General features: G+C 34.9%; 5 protein-coding genes across 6 annotated transcripts; 4 read left to right on the top strand and 1 right to left on the bottom strand.

The window, feature by feature from the left end:
• The first annotated feature begins 1,047 nt into the window (after nucleotides 1–1,047).
• On the top strand, nucleotides 1,048–3,051 carry LOC110821824 (uncharacterized). Of its 2 annotated transcripts, none has more exons than XM_088215929.1 (5): nucleotides 1,048–1,506; nucleotides 1,628–1,706; nucleotides 1,795–2,294; nucleotides 2,467–2,719; nucleotides 2,828–3,051. In XM_088215929.1, exons 1-5 carry the CDS (start codon nucleotides 1,498–1,500, stop codon nucleotides 2,845–2,847), a joined length of 861 nt encoding a protein of 286 aa, XP_088072055.1. In that variant the 5' UTR covers nucleotides 1,048–1,497; the 3' UTR covers nucleotides 2,848–3,051. The 2 variants fall into 2 exon arrangements, with proteins under 2 accessions (XP_088072055.1, XP_021907467.1); XM_022051775.2 differs by having other exon boundaries at nucleotides 1,053–1,506; nucleotides 1,631–1,706.
• Nucleotides 3,052–3,858: 807 nt separating this feature from the next.
• LOC110821769 (Alba DNA/RNA-binding protein) lies at nucleotides 3,859–7,993 on the top strand. The gene is made up of 8 exons (XM_088215922.1): nucleotides 3,859–4,184; nucleotides 6,036–6,116; nucleotides 6,201–6,289; nucleotides 6,373–6,447; nucleotides 6,771–6,898; nucleotides 6,984–7,064; nucleotides 7,258–7,320; nucleotides 7,575–7,993. Exons 1-8 carry the CDS (start codon nucleotides 4,062–4,064, stop codon nucleotides 7,694–7,696), a joined length of 762 nt encoding a protein of 253 aa, XP_088072048.1. The 5' UTR covers nucleotides 3,859–4,061; the 3' UTR covers nucleotides 7,697–7,993.
• A 1,651-nt stretch (nucleotides 7,994–9,644) lies between these two features.
• On the top strand, nucleotides 9,645–11,514 carry ATSDI1 (Tetratricopeptide repeat (TPR)-like superfamily protein). Its single transcript, XM_022051674.2, has 4 exons — nucleotides 9,645–9,863; nucleotides 10,343–10,555; nucleotides 10,654–10,809; nucleotides 10,923–11,514. Exons 1-4 carry the CDS (start codon nucleotides 9,732–9,734, stop codon nucleotides 11,289–11,291), a joined length of 870 nt encoding a protein of 289 aa, XP_021907366.2. The 5' UTR covers nucleotides 9,645–9,731; the 3' UTR covers nucleotides 11,292–11,514.
• Nucleotides 11,515–11,819: 305 nt separating this feature from the next.
• PANC (pantoate-beta-alanine ligase) lies at nucleotides 11,820–14,523 on the top strand. The gene is made up of 4 exons (XM_022051663.2): nucleotides 11,820–12,591; nucleotides 13,219–13,332; nucleotides 13,522–13,653; nucleotides 14,276–14,523. Exons 1-4 carry the CDS (start codon nucleotides 12,025–12,027, stop codon nucleotides 14,390–14,392), a joined length of 930 nt encoding a protein of 309 aa, XP_021907355.1. The 5' UTR covers nucleotides 11,820–12,024; the 3' UTR covers nucleotides 14,393–14,523.
• Nucleotides 14,524–14,974: 451 nt separating this feature from the next.
• LOC110821711 (vesicle-associated membrane protein 722) lies at nucleotides 14,975–18,730 on the bottom strand. Its single transcript, XM_022051630.2, has 5 exons — nucleotides 18,376–18,730; nucleotides 16,384–16,525; nucleotides 16,162–16,282; nucleotides 15,886–15,948; nucleotides 14,975–15,315 (listed from the first exon to the last, which is right to left on the bottom strand). Exons 1-5 carry the CDS (start codon nucleotides 18,563–18,565, stop codon nucleotides 15,172–15,174), a joined length of 660 nt encoding a protein of 219 aa, XP_021907322.1. The 5' UTR covers nucleotides 18,566–18,730; the 3' UTR covers nucleotides 14,975–15,171.
• Between the last annotated feature and the right edge of the window lie 142 nt (nucleotides 18,731–18,872).

Raw genomic sequence — 18,872 nt, 5'->3', positions numbered from 1 at the left:
TATATAGTTAATATATGTTTATATTTATATTTATAGAGAAGGAAAGGTGAGGGAGACTGCGAGATCGAGAGAGAGAAGAGATTGAAAGCAAGAGTTGCATGGCAATTACGAGGGAGGTTTAATTAAAGAATATAATGTAAGTTGGAGGAGATATATATCTGGTGCCTAATATTATTATAGGCATATATATATATATATATATATATATATATATATATACTATACTAATCAGCCCGCCTCCCATGTGACCGCAACACGTCCTTCCTCATGTTCCCAGTGCCAGTGGACACCTTAAACATCTCCTTCTTCACATGCTCAATCAACCAACAACATGCTTACCTACTATTAATTAATTAGTTAATACCTTTACACACACACACGCATATATATATATATATGTACATAACATTTTGTCTGGTCTTTATATTCACTCTTCATCGTCAATATATATTGGATGAATCAGGACACGGAGATAGGGAGAGAAGACTCCGCCTGATTAAAATTGGCAGGAGTAGATATTTAGTACTAAATAATGTACATATACATATCTATATATATATATATATATATATATATACACAGAGTGGAAGATTACAGCTCATATCTTGAGTAACATGATCACAAACGAAGTGAATGTGAGTAACATGATACTCATATTTATGGAGCAAATAATGATAGTGTTTTGTTACCATGCCAAAAAATAATAGAGTGAAAAGTATGTACGTCTCGCTAGAGCAACTAATAGTAGAATTGCTATACTTCAATCGCATACGAAACAATATCTGAATATTAAACTCTACATACATATACTACTAATATATAATTTGAACTTCGATTTTTAAAAATTTATGATTTTGATTCTGAAGATTATTGGGGTAGGAGATGAAATTGTCTGAATATTTATACAATTATGATTATTTTGATACTGACGATAATATCCCACATCTAATAACGTAGACATTGGTATAAATAATATAAATTATATATAAATTTATAGCTAGATGAGAAAAGCAAATGGTACAAAATCAACCAGCGAGGCTGAAATTTATGATGATCTTATAAAATTAAAAAGAAAATTCACATATGGTAATGGGAGAAGATATCATGGATCAGCACGATTACCAGTAGAACCAACTGAAGATTTACAAGTGTAGGGCTAAGAGAAATGCCAACAGGGCTAAACATAGTAAAATTAATTAATGTTTTGATTAGCACCCACCACACATTAATCAATACCTTAACATATATAAATATATGTTCTTATAATAAATAAATGAATTCCCATGTTAAAGAGAATCATAGAGCCAACTCTCCCCCACTCACTGCCTGGTTGTCTCCTCCATCTTCCTTAGATTCACTCCCATTTTCTTATTCTTCTACTTCAATGGCCTAATGGTCATGTGCAGACAAGGCAACAGCACCTGTCCGTTTTGACTAAAATATTTTATTCAGCCTTTTCACCCATGCTTACTCTCCTATACTCATAAATATCAAGAAATGCAACAGGTAACCTCATCTGTTATGTAAACTCAAAAATATCACTCCTCAGCTTTATTTATATATCTATATATATATATATATGGTCTACTTCATCTTCTTATAATATATATGTAAATTATACATATAGCAGATTCTTCAGTGGCTCTTTAAGGCAGCACATGATCAAGCAAGAGACACTACTCCTTCCAATAAGGAAATTGCCAATGGTAAGAATATCACAATTTAATCTTTTTCAATCCTGGCACTAATTAAATCTACATTATTGTTGATCTTTTTAAATGTTGATTATTACAGGCCAAGAAGCTAAATCAAAAGAGATCATAAATTTGGTTAAGAATCGTAGCTGGTGTACCCGAAAACATAATAAGATCAAAGATCAAGGGAGAAATTGTGGAGTGGGTTGTAAGAATTTTAAGGTGTTCAGTTTTTTGTGTAGAAGAAATGTTGCAAAGGCTTGTTTCTACAGCACTTTGAATTTAAGAAGAGTGAACAGTTTTAGCAATAGTAATAATACTAGTAGGAAGCAGCAGCAGCAGCAGAAGATGATGATGATCCAATCTATGAAGATGAAGAAATTGGAAGAGCAGCAGAAGGTAGTTGATTCTTCTGCCACTCAAGCAGGCAACAAAGTTTTACCCGTAACAGATACGCCATTGTCATCCTCAAATGACCAGACTGAATCTGTTAAGGTCAAAGGAGACAAGACTAAAGCCATGTCTAGAATGAAGGAGATGCTGAGATGGGTTGCCGCTGCAAAATCTGATAAAGGAAAGAAATTCTTGATCGGTAGAAAGGTAAAAGAAAAAGTTACCACCCATGATTTTGTGAGTTGGGGATTAGATATTTTCTTATTAATTGATCTTGATCTTGAGTAAACGAGTACCATTAGATTAGAGTAGTGTAGTAACTTATAGCATCCAATTATATAGATATATAACTATCACAGCCATTAATATGTATATATAGGTTATGCACCTGAGAAACCGGGGAAGCTTAAAGGGAGCAGTGACAGGTGATGATGATCAACTTAGCTTTGAATCTCCTAAGATCAGCTTCAGATGGGAAGTTGAAAGCTCATATTCTACCACTACTTGCTCTGGAATTTCAATGGCTTCTTCTTCTTCCAAGAATGATATCTCTCTCGGTTCCACTCCAATCCATGACATTAATCCCTCCCGCGCTGACAGAAAAGGAAACTGGATCACTACAGACTCTGAATGTAATAAACGTGATATACATTCGTTTTCTTATGACATAATCTTGCCTCATCTAATTTATATATAAATGCTTTAAATATAAAGTTGTTGGTCTTTTGTTTTTGGTACAGTTGTGGTGCTAGAACTATGAAGAGAAGACCCATGAAGCTGCTAGGACTGTGTAAGGAAGATTGGTAGAAGTTTTTTTTTTTTTCCCCCAAAAAAATTTTTATTTTTCTTTTGAAATTTCTGATTTTTTAGTGAGGAATTAGTGTAATTAATTAATGATTAAAACTGTAACGTCATTATCTAATATTGCATTTAACTTTTAAATCAGATGATACTTTCATTTTTATATTTTTGTAAAAATTGAAGATTCGATTTTTATTTATTATAAAATATTACGAATAATTATGAACATAAATAACTTTAATTTTAACTTTGTTGTTATATATCATTATTTGGGGATGTAATAATTATTTATTTTATGAAATAAATATAGTATTATATTTAATAATTTGATTAAGAAATTTAAAGTGATTATTAAAATTATGAAGTTAATATTTATTTAATTATTAATCAAAGAGAAATTTTACATAAATCACATTTCTATTTTGATAAGATAATTTTTTGAGAATTAATATGTTAAAAATAATTGATATTTATAAAATTTATAGTATAGATTTCGACCAAATAATTCACTCTAATATAATTTTTTCGTCTGAATTGAAAAAAACGTAACCAAAAAAAAAAAAAAGAGAATTCAACTTGGAGAACAATTTAAATAGTTAAAATTTACTATTTTAATTTTGAAATTTAACATTTTAATTTTTTCTTTTTATGGAAAATAAAAAAATTAAAGAAGTTTACCATTTTAATTATGGTTAGTAGTTCAAAGTAAGAAGTTATGAGGCAAATTAAATGTCCCGTTCCGGTTTATTGAACTTGGGCTTGAAGTAAGCCCAACACGCTTTTCTTTCTGTTAAAAATAACCTAACAAAATCAACGACTCAGACGAATCGTCAGCGGTTATTGAGGGGATACATGAATTAATCTCCACCATTCGTGATAAACACGGGCCTTACTAAAGCGTGGAGATGAATATTCCGTAGGCATAAACCCTGCAAACCAATGGAGTCGGAGATAAAAGAGAAAACAATGCGATGCGAGTGATAGGTCTGTTAAAGGCATAATCTCACTTCTCCGCAGTCGATTTTTTTATTTTCATTTTTACTCTCTACCCTCAGCTTCTCTTCGCCTTCCTTTTTCTCTTTCTCTCTGTAACCGCTAGGGTTTACTTAGGGTTTCTCTTCTATCTCTTCATCTACTACTTCTCTTCACAGGCTAAGGTTTTGATCCGTAGCCATGGATAGATACCAGAGGGTTGAGAAACCTAAGCCTGAATCCCCAATAAACGAGAACGAGATCCGTATTACCACACAAGGCCTCATCCGGAACTACATCACCTACGCCACCACTTTGCTTCAGGTACCTATTTATTCTCCCGCTCTGTTTCTCCTTCCCGCGCTGCGTATGTTATATATGTTGCCTGATTTCTTGGTATGTTTTAGAGATTGAATACGGTGTATGCTTTTTCTTTTTTGGTATGGGAGCCGGTTCTGTGTATAGCATTTTGGACGTATTGTTGTGATAGCATACTAGGGTTATGTGTTTTTTGAATTTATTATGGGGTTTATCGTTTTTACAGCTCGGTTATTTATGTTAGATTAACACGGTTCTAGGGTTGCTACAGTTTTTGTAATTCATGATTTTTTTATTCATTGTTGTTGTTAATTGTTTTCTGCGCTTCATGCAATTTCTAGGTGGCAGAGGTTCTTCCTTGTTATTGCGGGAGTTTTTTTATTCCTAAAATTTTTTTGTAACTTCTATGGTGTCCGATTCTAGTAAACTTTATGTCCTACCTTTTCTATCCTGCTTTTAATGAACGTGATGGTTGTTTGTGCTATGTATCAAGTACTGGGTTCATCTAGGTATTTTTTCTTTCTTATGTTAATCTTTGCTTGATATTCACTATATAACATTTTCATTTGGATGGTTCACATTTTACTTTGAATTTATGCATTAGTGTTTCTGACGGTTTCTTCTATTGTTATCTTTTCTTTTTTCAAGTAAATTTTTTTAATGGTTTTGGTGAACTTTTGTTGTTTTTGAGTTTATGATATAATAATCTACATATTTGATTCAAAAATAGTAAATAAAGGATACTATTCTTCTTTTGTTCCCCTGTGCTGTATTTGTTTTAAATGCATCTCTAAGGCCTCTAATATTCAGTTATTCTGGAGAATCTACTGTCTGTTGCAAACGGTTTTTTTTTTTTTTTCATTTCTACCGTTGCCTAAAATACTTGTTAAACGTATACTCGTTTTGCTAAGGATGCTTGATTATCAAAGTAGCTTTCTTCCTGAGCTGTATCTACAATAACAATTGCACATAGTTGGTCTCAATAGAAGAACTCTGCAATCAGGTGTAGTTTTGTGATTGTGACTATATTGCACAAATGTGAGCCATTCTTCGGTTATCAAGCTAAGAAATGTGGACGAGAGGAGTTTAACTAGTATGCAAATGTTATGGTTCTTGACTGTATTTATGCTAATTCAGCTGGTTCACTGCCAATAAAAATTTGAGAACCATGAACTTTGCTTGCGTTCACTTGCTCTTAGGTGAAGGAATGTCTGTTCTTTCTTACAATCCTATGTTTAGCTGATGCTTTCATTGCAAAACAGATCAACTAATTTTTTTTGGGAACATTATTGTTCAGAAATTTGGATGGTCCTTTCTTCCATCAAAGAGTTATCAAGGAAACTGAGGTTTTTTCAGTTAAAAATTAAATAAAAACTCTGATTTTTTAGACAAATAAAAAACATCAATCCACCATTCTAATGCTTTTCATTTTGGTAGGTTTAATATTCATCACCGCTTTTGCTTTAGTTTCTGACCTGACTTATATGTTGGAAGCCTGTAATCTGTTTTCATCCTCTGCCCATACTTTAATAGGATCATATGCTATCCTTTTGGGCATTTGTATTGCCATCATTTTTATTAAGACAGCACTTGGTATTATTTGTTTTTTTTTTTTTCATATGCTCAAATTTCCCAACTGTTCTCAGATGAAAAATTACCTATGTATTTGGCTTGTTTGCTGGTCTTGCATTATTAAACAATCAGATGTGTATTTTGGCATGCATTACCACATATCTGCACTTTGTTGTATGGTTTCTTGGTCATTTATCACCATGGTGTTTCGGTGCTTATTATGTGATGTAGTTAGAAAATAACCAGCTTTTTAAATAACGTATTGTTTGTTTTAACGTGCTGTAGGAGAAACGTGTCAAAGAGATTGTGTTGAAGGCAATGGGTCAGGCAATCAGCAAAACAGTTGCCATTGCAGAGATTATAAAGGTGGGTAAGCATTTCAAGATGTTTCATGAGTTAATTTTGTGCCTGTGGAGCTCTAAATGACTAAAAATTTATATCGTGAAACAGAAAAGAATTCCTCGGTTGCATCAAGATACTGCCATCAGCTCTGTGAGTATAACTGATGTATGGGAACCAGTTGAAGAGGGTCTTGTACCGTAAGTTAAAGAAGTTATACAATGGATATCTAGTATCTACCTTGAGTCTCTATGACAACGCTGAATGTTAACCTTTTCTGCAGTGTGGAGTTGACTCGTCATGTTTCAATGATATCAATTACTTTGTCTGCTCGAGAGCTAAACAAAAACTCTCCTGGGTTAGTGGTTTTATCTATATTTTTTAAATAATTAAATTTCTGTGAAATGTCAAGAACAAAAGCTGGTCACTTGTTTCCAGTGAGATCTCAATATAGGTAATATCACTTGTTTACTAGTCAGTAAAAAAACGGTATTTTATTCAGTAATTTAAAACAAAATATTCTTTTTGGCATGGTACAAATAATCAGGAGTTCTGTACTGGTTCTACAGAACTGTTCCATAGGCCTGTTCACAACTTTTTATGTTTCACGTTCTTAGATTTTTAGTTTTCATATCTCCTTTCTGGCATATGACATGCATGAACAATAACACCTGCAACCAGGTACCAAGCTCCACTTCATGTAGAACAACCAAAACAGCAGTATCAGCATCAACAACAGCATCAGCAACAGCAACAGCAACAGCAGCAACCAAGACAAGCTCGCATTCCTTATAATGCTGCTAATGAAGGTGAGACCTGGAACACCTCATAGTCATAAATTGTTACTTGCATTTTGCTTCTTATACTAACAAGTTTCCAACATGTAACTTTTAGATTCCTCCTATGGAAGGGGGAGAGGTCGTGGTAGAGGGAGAGGGAGGAATTGGTCTAGGGGTGGATATGGAAACTACCAAGGTGAATGTAAATATTGATTTTTTTGTCTCAATAAACATTCATAATTTATTAGACAATCCGGGGACAACTTGACTCGTTACTTGCAAAAGGCTGCTTGGAATATGAGATCAGGAAATGAGCAGAATTGATATAATGTATTGCTTTTCTTTTCAAAGGGGTACCTTGCTCCTAAATTTGCTCTTTTTCCTGCTAGATAATGGAGGTTATTCAAATTGGGGCAGAGGTGGTGGGCGAGGCCGAGGATGGGGATATCGTGGTAAGTTCTTTTGATGTATGGTCCTGAATTCTGCATCTGGCTCTTATATTTGCATTTTGGGAATAATCGGTGAGTATGATAGGAAAATTTTTTACTGATACTGGAATTAGCCCTCCTTCAGCTAAGCAAGATATGATTGAATGTGCCACCTTGATGCTTAGTACATTATAGTTCGTCATGTGCTTGCTTTTAGTTGGCATTTAGGAGTAGAAAGAAATAGTGGCTGATTATCAGAGCTGATTGCACTTTGGTAGGTGCTGGATATCAAGGAGGCAGAGGTGGAGGTGGCAGGGGGTACAACCGTGGCAGGGGAAGGATGGGTGGTGGAAGGATGAGCGGTGGTCGGTCAAGAGGAGATGGCGGTAACCAAGCATAAGTGTGATAGGTACCCTTTCAGCTTTAGCTAAATGCTTTGCCTTGGCCAGTGGGGAAAATTTTTAAATGATTACTATTTTTAATAGTGTGAAATGTGGGTGGGTTATGATGGTTCTGCAGCATTGTTAAGCAGTGGTTGTGTTTATTTTCTTCTATATCTGGATGTGGGCAAGGTTGTTTTGTTCTTTTCCTGCATTTAGCCAAGATCAAGGGGTCATTTCTGTAATTGGCTTTTTACTTGCTTGTCAATTCTCTGTTTTCTGTCTATATTTATCATCATATATCTTTATTGCTTCAACTGGACTCGATTCTTTTTACCTAATAGCATCTCTGTTTAATTTTGAAACGAGCATCTCTGTTTGGTCGAGAGGTAATGGCAGGTTGGATGAATAAAGTTAACAAGAAAAAAAAAAAACCACTGAATAAATCAGGCAATTTTGAATAGGAACAAACTGATTGAAATAAACTAAAACACAGAATCAGTAGTATACTTGAGCCATTATGAGGTTCATGCCAACCAATTTTCTCCTGCCTCTATTTATTCTAATGCGCAAAATTGACGTTAACAAATCGCAACTCTACTAACAACCAAGTATTTAGCTTAAAATTTTCTTGAGCCAATTTCACTATGATCTGTAACTCAAACGTAACGAATTCCGCATAGTTTGGTATTTGTGTTTAAATTTATGGATTTTAGTGTCAATTGCGAGCTTATTTAAATGTAGACATAATTGCTAATACTTAAAATAATATATATGTACTATACGTATTAAGTGGTTTGATATGAGAAGAAATTTTGCAATATGTTTTTGTATTATTTAGACGATAATGGCTTTTTTATCCAATCAACTAATTTTTCTCAAGGTATAAGATGTCAAATAAGAGGCTAAACCTTTTGTTACCATTAATGTCTGAACCATTTTGAAGTGATTATATTGAGTGTGTTACTAATTGTGTATATTTATTTAACTGAAGTTGGTACGGTAGAAGATAAACTCTATTTGTGTGTGGTTTTCATATGTAAAAAAAAAAAAACTATAAAATACAACATTTAAATAGTTAAAATAAAATGGTTATATATATATATATATGTATATGTATGTTTGAATTTCACTTTCTTCTTCTTACATGATCACATGTGAATAATGTCATTATTTTTTTATTTTAATAATTACATGGTAAAAAACAGTTAATATTACAGCTATATAAAAGTCCATAAAATCAAAACCAAATCTTTTATTCGATGACATTGTCAGCCGCTTATTATATTGTTAATCCAAAACAAACCTTATTGCACCCAAATTTAATTATTGAACAAACACGATTAGTGGATGGAAAAGGGCATCTCGCCCTTAAGACGTCTAGGTTAATTTGTCCTAACATTAGTGGATGTTAAAATGTTTTGACCCACATGAATATGCCCCCATTTCTAGTCCACATTCATCCATTAAACTATAACCAATGCCTTTAATTTTCTTATCTCAAATTACTAATTGCTTATTATCACGCAGATTTACGACTTTCATGCAACTTACCCAAGAATAAATTTTGTACAAATCTGAAGTCATCTTAATACCTACCGATAATATATGTAAAAATAATTATATACTGTTTCTAGTAAAAAACAACGGTGTTAGATGGCAGCTTAAACACGTGCCAGTAAAATATACATACATACATACATACATACATATTTATTTCCTCGAATCAAAAAATATAATTAATTAATAAAAGGAAAATCATGAACATAGAGATTACAGAGTAAGGATTATTACAAGATAGGAGAGGAGGAAAAAGACAACATCCGTCAGTTGTGGGGCACGTGAGTCCAACCATTACGTGTCATGCAGGTGCAGATTGATTTGTTTCTATGAACATAATACACAAACACGTCCCCCTTCACTCCTCCACTGCTGATTATGTATGTGTATATATACATATATATCTCCTTCCTCTATTTCTGTCTCTAGCAGAGAATTGAGGCCTCTTGTTTTCAGTTTTCTGTAAATAGAGAGCTCCTCAGATCGGATCGGAGAATGGAAGGAAGTTTATTAATAAAGAAGATGAGCAGCACCACCTCGCCCAGTAAAAGACAGAGAGACCTTTTCCATGTCGTTCATAAGGTTCCTTACGGTGATTCTCCATATGTCAGAGCCAAACATGCCCAGGTACACACATTCATTTCTCGTACATCCACTCTTTTCTTCCTTTTTCCTAAACTACAATTTTGATAGGTTACGGTTTGAATTGTTTGTTCTTTCGATACGTTTCTGTAAATTTTCTTTTTGAGATTCTTAGATGCTATTATATATAATATTTTGTAATTTTCATTTGTTTAGTTAAACATTTAATTTTGAATATGTATTATAAACGCATATATACAAAAGCCCATTTTTATAAAACTTTCAACATGATGATTACTTCATGCAGAGCATGATCGAGTTAATCTCTTAGTTGTCCTTCGAAGTATCAACTAATCATTGATGGGGTTGAAATCCGAATCTCTGCTCCCATATTAAAAAATTATGTTATGATTAATACGTTCATCCTAATAAATTAGTTGATTAATACGTGTATATTTGCATCCTAATGAATCAGTCAATGGGGTGGATATATGTAAAAGTTGATTAATTATATTAAAATGCAGCTAGTTGAGAAGGACCCGGAAGCTGCAATAGTGTTGTTTTGGAAGGCAATAAATGCAGGAGATAGAGTAGAGAGTGCGTTGAAGGACATGGCAGTGGTGATGAAACAAGTGGACAGAAGTGAGGAAGCCATTGAAGCCATCAAGTCCTTTAGAGGTCGCTGCCCAAAGAGCGCCCAAGAATCACTCGATAACGTTCTTATTGACTTGTACAAGGTATGTATATATACACACACACACACAAATTCCCAATACCAAAAACCAATCCAAATTATAAAATGAAAAATCAAACTAAGAAGCTGAATGATGTACAGAAATGCGGTAGAATAGAGGAGCAAGTAGAGCTGCTAAAGAGGAAGTTACGAATGATATACCAAGGTGAAGCCTTCAATGGAAAACCCACCAAGACTGCTCGCTCTCATGGCAAGAAGTTCCAGGTCTCTGTCCAGCAAGAAACCTCAAGATTGCTGGTACTTACTTAACCCACCTCGCCTTTCATCTCATACACCATTATCTTATACATACACCTATGTATACACAAATAACCTTGAAAAATAACATATATGTATAAACATGAGTGCAGGGAAACCTGGGTTGGGCGTACATGCAGCAAAAAAACTACATGGCAGCAGAAGTGGTATACAGAAAAGCTCAGATGATAGAGGCAGACGCCAACAAAGCTTGCAACTTGGGATTTTGTCTGATTAAACAAGGTCGGTACAGAGAGGCACGTTGTGTTATTGAAGAAGTGGTGGAAGGCAGAGTTGCAGGATCAGATGATTACAGAACAAAGCAACGAGCAGAAGAATTGGTGATGGAAGCAATAAGAGAAGAGGATAATTCAGAGCTTGTGGCGCTTGAGGATGAATTTGTAAACTGGGCTCCCTTTAGGTCCAGAAGACTTCCAATTTTTGAGGAGATCTCTTCCTTAAGAAATCAGTTGGTCTGTTAATTACTATTTTCTTTTTGTCTGTGTGATTATGTAACAATATGTAGATGTATAGAGATAAAGATTAGGAAATGGGAGAAGCTAGCAAAGTAATTGGTTGAATGGGAACCAACCTTCATTGGTTCCATTCTTCAATTAGGAAATGAGGAAGCAAGTAATGCTTGTATTTTGTGTGACTAAAAGTGTGTCAAGTAATCATCTTAAATTAAAAAAGAATGTTTATTAATCTGAGTATCTAATTAAACCTCCATTTTTATCAAGATAGTGTAGTAAAAAAATTATTATCTATAGGAATTCTTGGTAATATGAATTAAAAAAATATGTAAATGGGTAACAAATAAAAAAATTTTCCTTGCATGTTAGGTGGTATGTAAAAAAAATTTATTACTCATTTCAAAAATATAGTATATATGAATTTTATATTTTTATTAAAAGTATTAAGTATAGAGCTTAATCTACCGGTTCTATGGTAGTCCCCTGCTCATCCTTAAATATGAGGAGAAGCTATTGCAAGTTTAATAATTTTTTAATTGAATTTATGACAACGTTCTGTTGGCCATTTACGCGGCTTGAAACTTATCTGCAAACTCGTTAGTGTCGAATCGCCTTCACTTGTAAGTTGCACCCTCATCTGTCTGCACCCGTTGTAAAGACAGCGTAAATTTATGTATAACAAGTAACCATTCTTCAACTCAAGATTACTCTAAAGCCATACCCACAAGAATTCTTCATTTCAATGGCAGCGGCTAAGGAACCACAGATAATAACAGACAAGGAACAGATGAGGAAATGGTCAAGAGAAATGAGATCCCAAGGCAAGACCATTAGTCTTGTCCCCACCATGGGTTACCTCCATGAAGGCCACTTGTCTCTCGTCAGAGAAGCCCGAAAAGACACCCACCTCGTAGTTGTCTCCATCTATGTAAATCCAGGTCAGTTCTCTCCCACCGAGGACCTCTCCACTTACCCATCTGATTTCCATGGCGATCTCCTCAAGCTCGCCTCTGTTCCTGGTGGCGTGGACGTTGTTTTCCATCCCCAAAATCTATATGATACGAAGGATTGCAGGAAAGGAAGCAGAGGTGGAGGGGGCGGAATGGTGTCTTGCTTGGAGGAGAAGGGGATGGGGCACCAGACGTGGGTTAGGGTTGAGAAATTGGAGAAGGGATTGTGCGGGAAGAGCAGGCCTGTGTTCTTTAGAGGGGTCGCCACTGTCGTCACCAAGTTGTTTAATATAGTGGAGCCTGATGTCGCTGTGTTTGGTAAAAAGGACTACCAACAATGGCGAATTATTCAGCGAATGGTAATGATTTTTAACCTTCCTTGAATTTCTCTTCACTTGAATTGATGTGAGGAACACTGGAGTAGGATCAGAATGGGATATAGCTTTTTTAGCAACGCAGAGAAGCCAACATCTACCGAAATCCCTTTTGCAAATTTTGATTGTTAGTACACGGTAGCATAACGTTTAATATTATTCTTGTCTTTCCTCTTGTTTAGGTGCTAAAAATAACATATTTTTATGGAATAAGTATGATTTTCTTGGGTTTGAAATAAAAATGGAGGAATTATGAATTGTTCTGATAAAAATATTTTTATTGAAAACTCTGATGGATCATACAAAACTACTAGCTTATTAGAAAAAACATAAAAGAATTGGAACATTCTACAAATTCAAGATACAAAACTCCGAATTCAGTAAGGTACTTCTGTTCCCTAGTTAGTTTTCTGTATTTCAGTTTTCAGCTCACACATTTTATTTTAAGAGGTAGGGTCGGACCTGTTTTCGTTCCTTTGTTTGGCCAAATTGAATATGCTTTCTTTCTACTCCAGCTTTAAGCCTGATATGAGTCACATGGTGTTTAATCACTACCTATATACAAACACATAGTGCATCATGATGATTTACTCTCCTTTGAATTTGGAACAGGTTCAAGATCTTGATTTTCCTATTGAAGTGATAGGTTCTGAAATAAGGCGAGATGATAATGGACTTGCATTGAGTTCACGAAATGTGCACCTCTCACCTGAAGAAAGGAAAAAGGTCCTACTTGACTGATATATTCTATTTGTGACAGTAGAAGCAGTCTCTTTACATTTATACATTGATAAAAAATGCTTTTAGCATTTCAATCTCGAGTCTATGTATAACTCATCTTATAAAAATTAACTCGTCAGGGATAATGTTTCATTCAAAATATATCTCTGAAAGAATATTTACTGTACTTTGCAGGCATTGTCTATTAGTAGGTCATTGCTGATGGCAAAAGCTTCTGTGGAGAAAGGTCAAGTTAATTGCAGGGAACTAAGAGACTTGGTCATCCAAGAAATACACAACGCTGGGGGAAGAGTAGATTATGCTGAGGTGAGGCCTGAACATCCTGTCCCTCTTTGTGTTCTATGCATGTTTAGATAGGTTAAGATAATATACTAATTTTTCCGTTTGAATGCCATTTTGGCCTCAGAATGAAGTCAAGTCTTCTAAATAATTTCTTTTAAAACCAACCGGAGTTGTATATGACTAGTCAAGTACACCAAAGAGGAAAAGTGCATGTTGCTTGTAATTGATGATGTTTCATTTATATCATCTTTCTAGGCTAGGCATACTTCTTCCACTTTGGTATATCACAAACTTGGCCTTGTAGGATTTTCAAACTTCTCTCACCTCGTCGGCTGACTAGTGCTTTGTAGCACAAAGGAAGCATCATGCTTCAAACACGTGGAAACAAGTTACATTCAAGCATTTAGATTCATCCTTATGTGGCCTTCACATTTCTCCAGTATTTGTTACAAATGTGGATCTTTCATCTGCATATGAAATTTCAACCGAACAATCCTATAATTGAACAATCATCATGTTGCTGACAATAATGTGAACATTTCATGGGAGACCTTGAAGCTTTTCAACTGGAAAAGAGCATTATTTATATCAGTTGACAGCTTAATTTTGTGGTGTTTCTGACTTAAGTGCTTCTTCTTGGTAACAGATTGTAGACCAAGAGAGCTTGGAGGAGGTGGAAGAGATTAGGAGTCCCGTTGTATTCTGCATTGCTGCCTGGTTTGGAAAAGTGAGGCTGATAGATAACATCGAAATCAAGATATGAAAACTTGAAATCTTCTTCCTTTTCTGAAACCTTTCCTACGGGGAGTTGCAATGTTTTTTTCCCTTTTGGTGATTTATTGAACAGTGAGATTAATTGTCAATAAAGATTCTAACACTTTGTCTTTTTCCTAACAGATGCTTAAATCATACATAAAGAATTCATTAAGATCAGAATAGTTGGGTCTTTTGGGGGGTTTATTTTATGTGGAAATGCAAATCCATCTTGGAGCTTTTCCAAGGAGAAATCAAAGGTTTATCTCTTAATGTTCAATGGTTGATCGTTATTAGCTATTGTAAAAAGCTAACCAAAATGGAATTTAAATAATGTAACGCTTTAAGGTACATGCCCTTCTGGAAATCAGAAGTGCTTTATTTTTTCCGCTTTTTCTCTCACCTTATCATTTAGTGCCCTCGGTTCGGTTCTGAATATTAGAACGTTGTATAAAACAGAATTCTGTGTCATGTCCGCAGACTTGGCCACCACAACAAAGGTTCAACCAGGGTCACTATTAACATACAACAAAAATGAGCTTCATCCTACTCCAACATATACCCAGGACACAACCATATTTAGTCTGGAACATAAAGAAGTGACACACTTTCACACATTAAGAACCTTGCTAGTGTCAAAATATTTTCCAAAATACAGACTATACAAGCAGTGTCTTATGATAAAGGCTATAATAGGAAGCACCTTGTAACAAAAAAAAAAATGCATGATCCAGACAATCAATACAATTTGAGAGCAGAAGGATCCACTCATGGAGTGCATAGGACCCATCAACATTTGAAGCCACCACAGACAGATAAAACTATGATAAGAATTAAGGCAATCAGGATAGCAAGAACAATCAGCTTTATCTTCATATTCTGAAACCACATCTTCCTTCTCATCTTCGTACCCTGCTGCCTGAAGTCTTGCGCCTGCATCACCACAACACTCACATTATAAATCACAGGAAATAAGTACATAATGGGAAGACAAAATTAATGGACTCCAAAACCCATCACTTCCATGCAATCCATGAAAATAAAAACCAAGCCAAAGAGAACCCCAGATTTTGCTTGGCATTACTTCAGATATAAGTGGAGTGAAGCTTTACACCAATAAATCTATAGACTTCAATAAATCTATAGACTCGTAACCCAACCAAAATAGCAATGAAAATATTTCAAACTAAAGTAACATTATTATAAGATAAAATAATTAGTAAGAACTGAAAAGACATATGCTTTGCATATTAAAAAAAAAAATAAAGAGATCACTTTCTTCAATGAAATGTCTTGTGTCTATTATTTTGTTACTATATTATTTCGTTTCCATTCATAAAAAGCCTCTCATGTTGTTGCTATATAATTTGCATTTTCATTCTAGGTGTTGAACCAGTCTAGCAATTCCACAATTTGTTATGATACAATGCAAGTTCAAATTTAGATAAATGCTACCAATGTAGCCTAGTGAAGCTGTTAACCACATTGAATGCATTAGCTGACCTGAGATCTAAGATTCTCTGTTTTGTCCACCAGAAGCTCAATTTTCTCTCCGCGGTCAAGAACCTGCAAAATAGGGCCATGAGAAGCAAGGCTCTAAACCACTTTCAATACCATAATGGTCCATGAAACATAGAAAACCATCAGATGAAATAGATGATCTTCAAAAATACGAAGCGATAAGTATGATACTTAACTGCCCCCCCTCCCCCCTCCCTTTTTTGAATGAGATGCTCAACTGCATTTTAGCATTTAGAAAAAGTTGCTTAAATGCCTTACCTTTTCTATGTTCTCCATCATAACTCCTTTGACTTCTGACACCTGTGCTTTAACTTTAGCTAGCCTGCTGATCTCTTCAGGATGATCCACACAATACTGCATATGCTCCTTCAGTTTGGAGCTATGCCAATATACAAATTGATATATCAATATATTTTATTACACACGAGAAAATATATCTCATTTACATGTTGCATACTAGAAATGACAAAAGGGCATTACCCAAATTCTTTATTCAGGCTATTTGCAGCTGCTGTGGCAGCTTTTCCTCCACCATATCTCTTGGTAAAATCTTCCTTGATTCGTTCCAAGAAGGCAATTGGAACCTGCCGGCCAACAGACTCAACAGCGACTACACAATAAGCTGCCAGATACAAAATGTAGGTTAGTTAAAATAATTGGTGTAACAGGAAAATAAAGGGGATGAGATGTACTTCTAAATGAATAATTGATCCTGAAAACATGACAAAAAGAAGAACTACTGGGAAAAGATTGTCCATTCATGCACAAGCTCTCATTCAAATCAACAAAAATCTACCATAGATAAACTTCCATTTACTAAATATATAACGCCGTTGACTTATCTGTTCCTGTAATTATTAAATTATATATTCTTTTTTAGACTAAAACCTTTGCTCATGAATCAACTCAACTGTCCAAATTTCTTCATTTCTCTAATCATCTAGAATGCTCGGACAGCCAGAAGGAACAGTTGGTAGCAATAGCATAGATTGCAAAAAACATGATTTGGTGGAACAAATAACCATATTTGTGATTTATTGGAGGATAGGTCATAAATTGCTTGCCCTCTGCTGAGAAGGGTATGCACTTCTATTATTCATATCTTTTTCATAAACAGGTTTCTTCTTGTGTAAAATAGGAAACTCAGTGAAAAATTACAATACAGTTTTAAATATCCGAAAACACTACCAGCTATAAGAGATGGTTAAACAGCATCAATCTTTTAACCAGGGAAGAAGGGAAAACATTCTTAAGCCATGAAGAACCAACAAAGAGCTCTCGTGACTAGCAAAAACATGAGGAAAAGAAATACTATGCTACTTTTATCTGTATTACAGCAGACCAGCAAAACATCCTTATGCTTTCTTGATAAAGTTCATAACTTGTTAAAAGATTAAACATGAACATAATCAAATGGGTTTTGGATTTGGCAACTATGTTGTGCATCTGTTCTGTTATTAATCCAAATTACAGGCGAAGAAGTAGCTGTTGAGAGCCAGCTACTCCCTCAGTAAATATTTTTTTTTTCCAGAATCACACTAAATACTCTTTGAAACAACTAGATAATGCAACCTATAGTTAGGCATATGGGCAATCTTTTCTATTGGGGATATTGATTACACTGATGTTAGCAGTTTAATCTGATTACCAACTTACCATAGGAGTTAACATATCAAATTCTGGATAAAGTGACATCTTCAATAAGAATTTCATTTAAATCAGAAAGGCATTAAAACAGGTCATAAACACTTATTGCAATAACAGGACCAAAATAAACAAGATAACGAAAGATTTGAATTGATAAATACGGAGGCCAAAATAGAACAGAAAGTTGAAAACAAGAGAGAGAGATTTGACTCAGCCAGTCCTAATATAACCATTTATTGCAGCTGGGAAGAAATTATGAAAGCTTGATTTATGGACAACAAAAGACCATGAAGTTCTAACGTGTTGCTGTCTTGAATAAAATATTAACGTGATGATAAGATACAAAACAATACCAAACAAGCATGAAACATTATCATTTTATCATTACCTAACACTTTACGATCTATCAAATTATATTCTCCGTCACTCAAATATATAAGGAAATAACTGGAAGTAAACAACTATTCTCGCAATAAGAAGTCCACTGAACGAAGAGAACTCATGGAGAAAGTTTCTATGGAAAGTCCAACCACCCTAACAAATCAAACGCAAAGCAAATCGAGCAAGAATCCTCTAGACAACTACACCGAACTTGATCATCCAAAATAAAACTTTCCAACCTCGATAATAATAAATACTTGCCAAATAATCGATCACAACCGACAGAAAAATTAATATGCGAAAAAATCATTATCAGGTATCCACACAACAGGAACGCGATCAAACAATCAAAGAAGTTACAGAAACGAGCTTAGATTCAGATCAGAGCTAAAGCGAAACAAGTGAACATAAACATAAGAGAGGAGGGGAGGATAGAGCAGATACTGAAGCCGTTGTCGACGAGATAGTTGAAGGTGTGACCATCGCAGTTGTAGGTGAACTTGTTATTGGAGGCAGGGAGTTTCTGAAGGCACTGAGCCGCTATGCTGGTGAAGTTGCCTGTAAACTCTGTGTACTCTGCTAACACGACGGTGCCTCGAGCCACAAAGCTGTAGATCAGGGATTGCTGCCCCATCGCCGGCTAACAAACTACAGAAACCCTAACCCTAACGCTATAACAGAGAAAGGAGACAGAGGTTTGGTAGGTTTTTGCTGTTGCAGAGAGGAAACGAAGGAAGAAAATGGTTGTCGTATTGAGAGAAAGAGAGTTTCTTTTTGGCTTAGATGGGAAGCTATAGGTAGCGTCGCCTTTGATCTTCCGTAGTTTCGCTACCCTCCAAATTCATCAGAAATAACGGGAATGCCACGGAACCCTCCTTTTTCTTTCTTTTCTGGTTGGTCCAAAGCCTGTCTTTTGAATTTGAATGGTTGAATTTAAATTT

Source organism: Carica papaya, chromosome 3, assembly GCF_054855325.1.
Source record: "Carica papaya isolate Zhongbai chromosome 3, ASM5485532v1, whole genome shotgun sequence".
Classification (NCBI taxonomy): domain Eukaryota; kingdom Viridiplantae; phylum Streptophyta; class Magnoliopsida; order Brassicales; family Caricaceae; genus Carica; species Carica papaya.
Note: the sequence above shows the minus strand (reverse complement) of the source record. Positions and strands in the feature narration are given on the sequence as shown.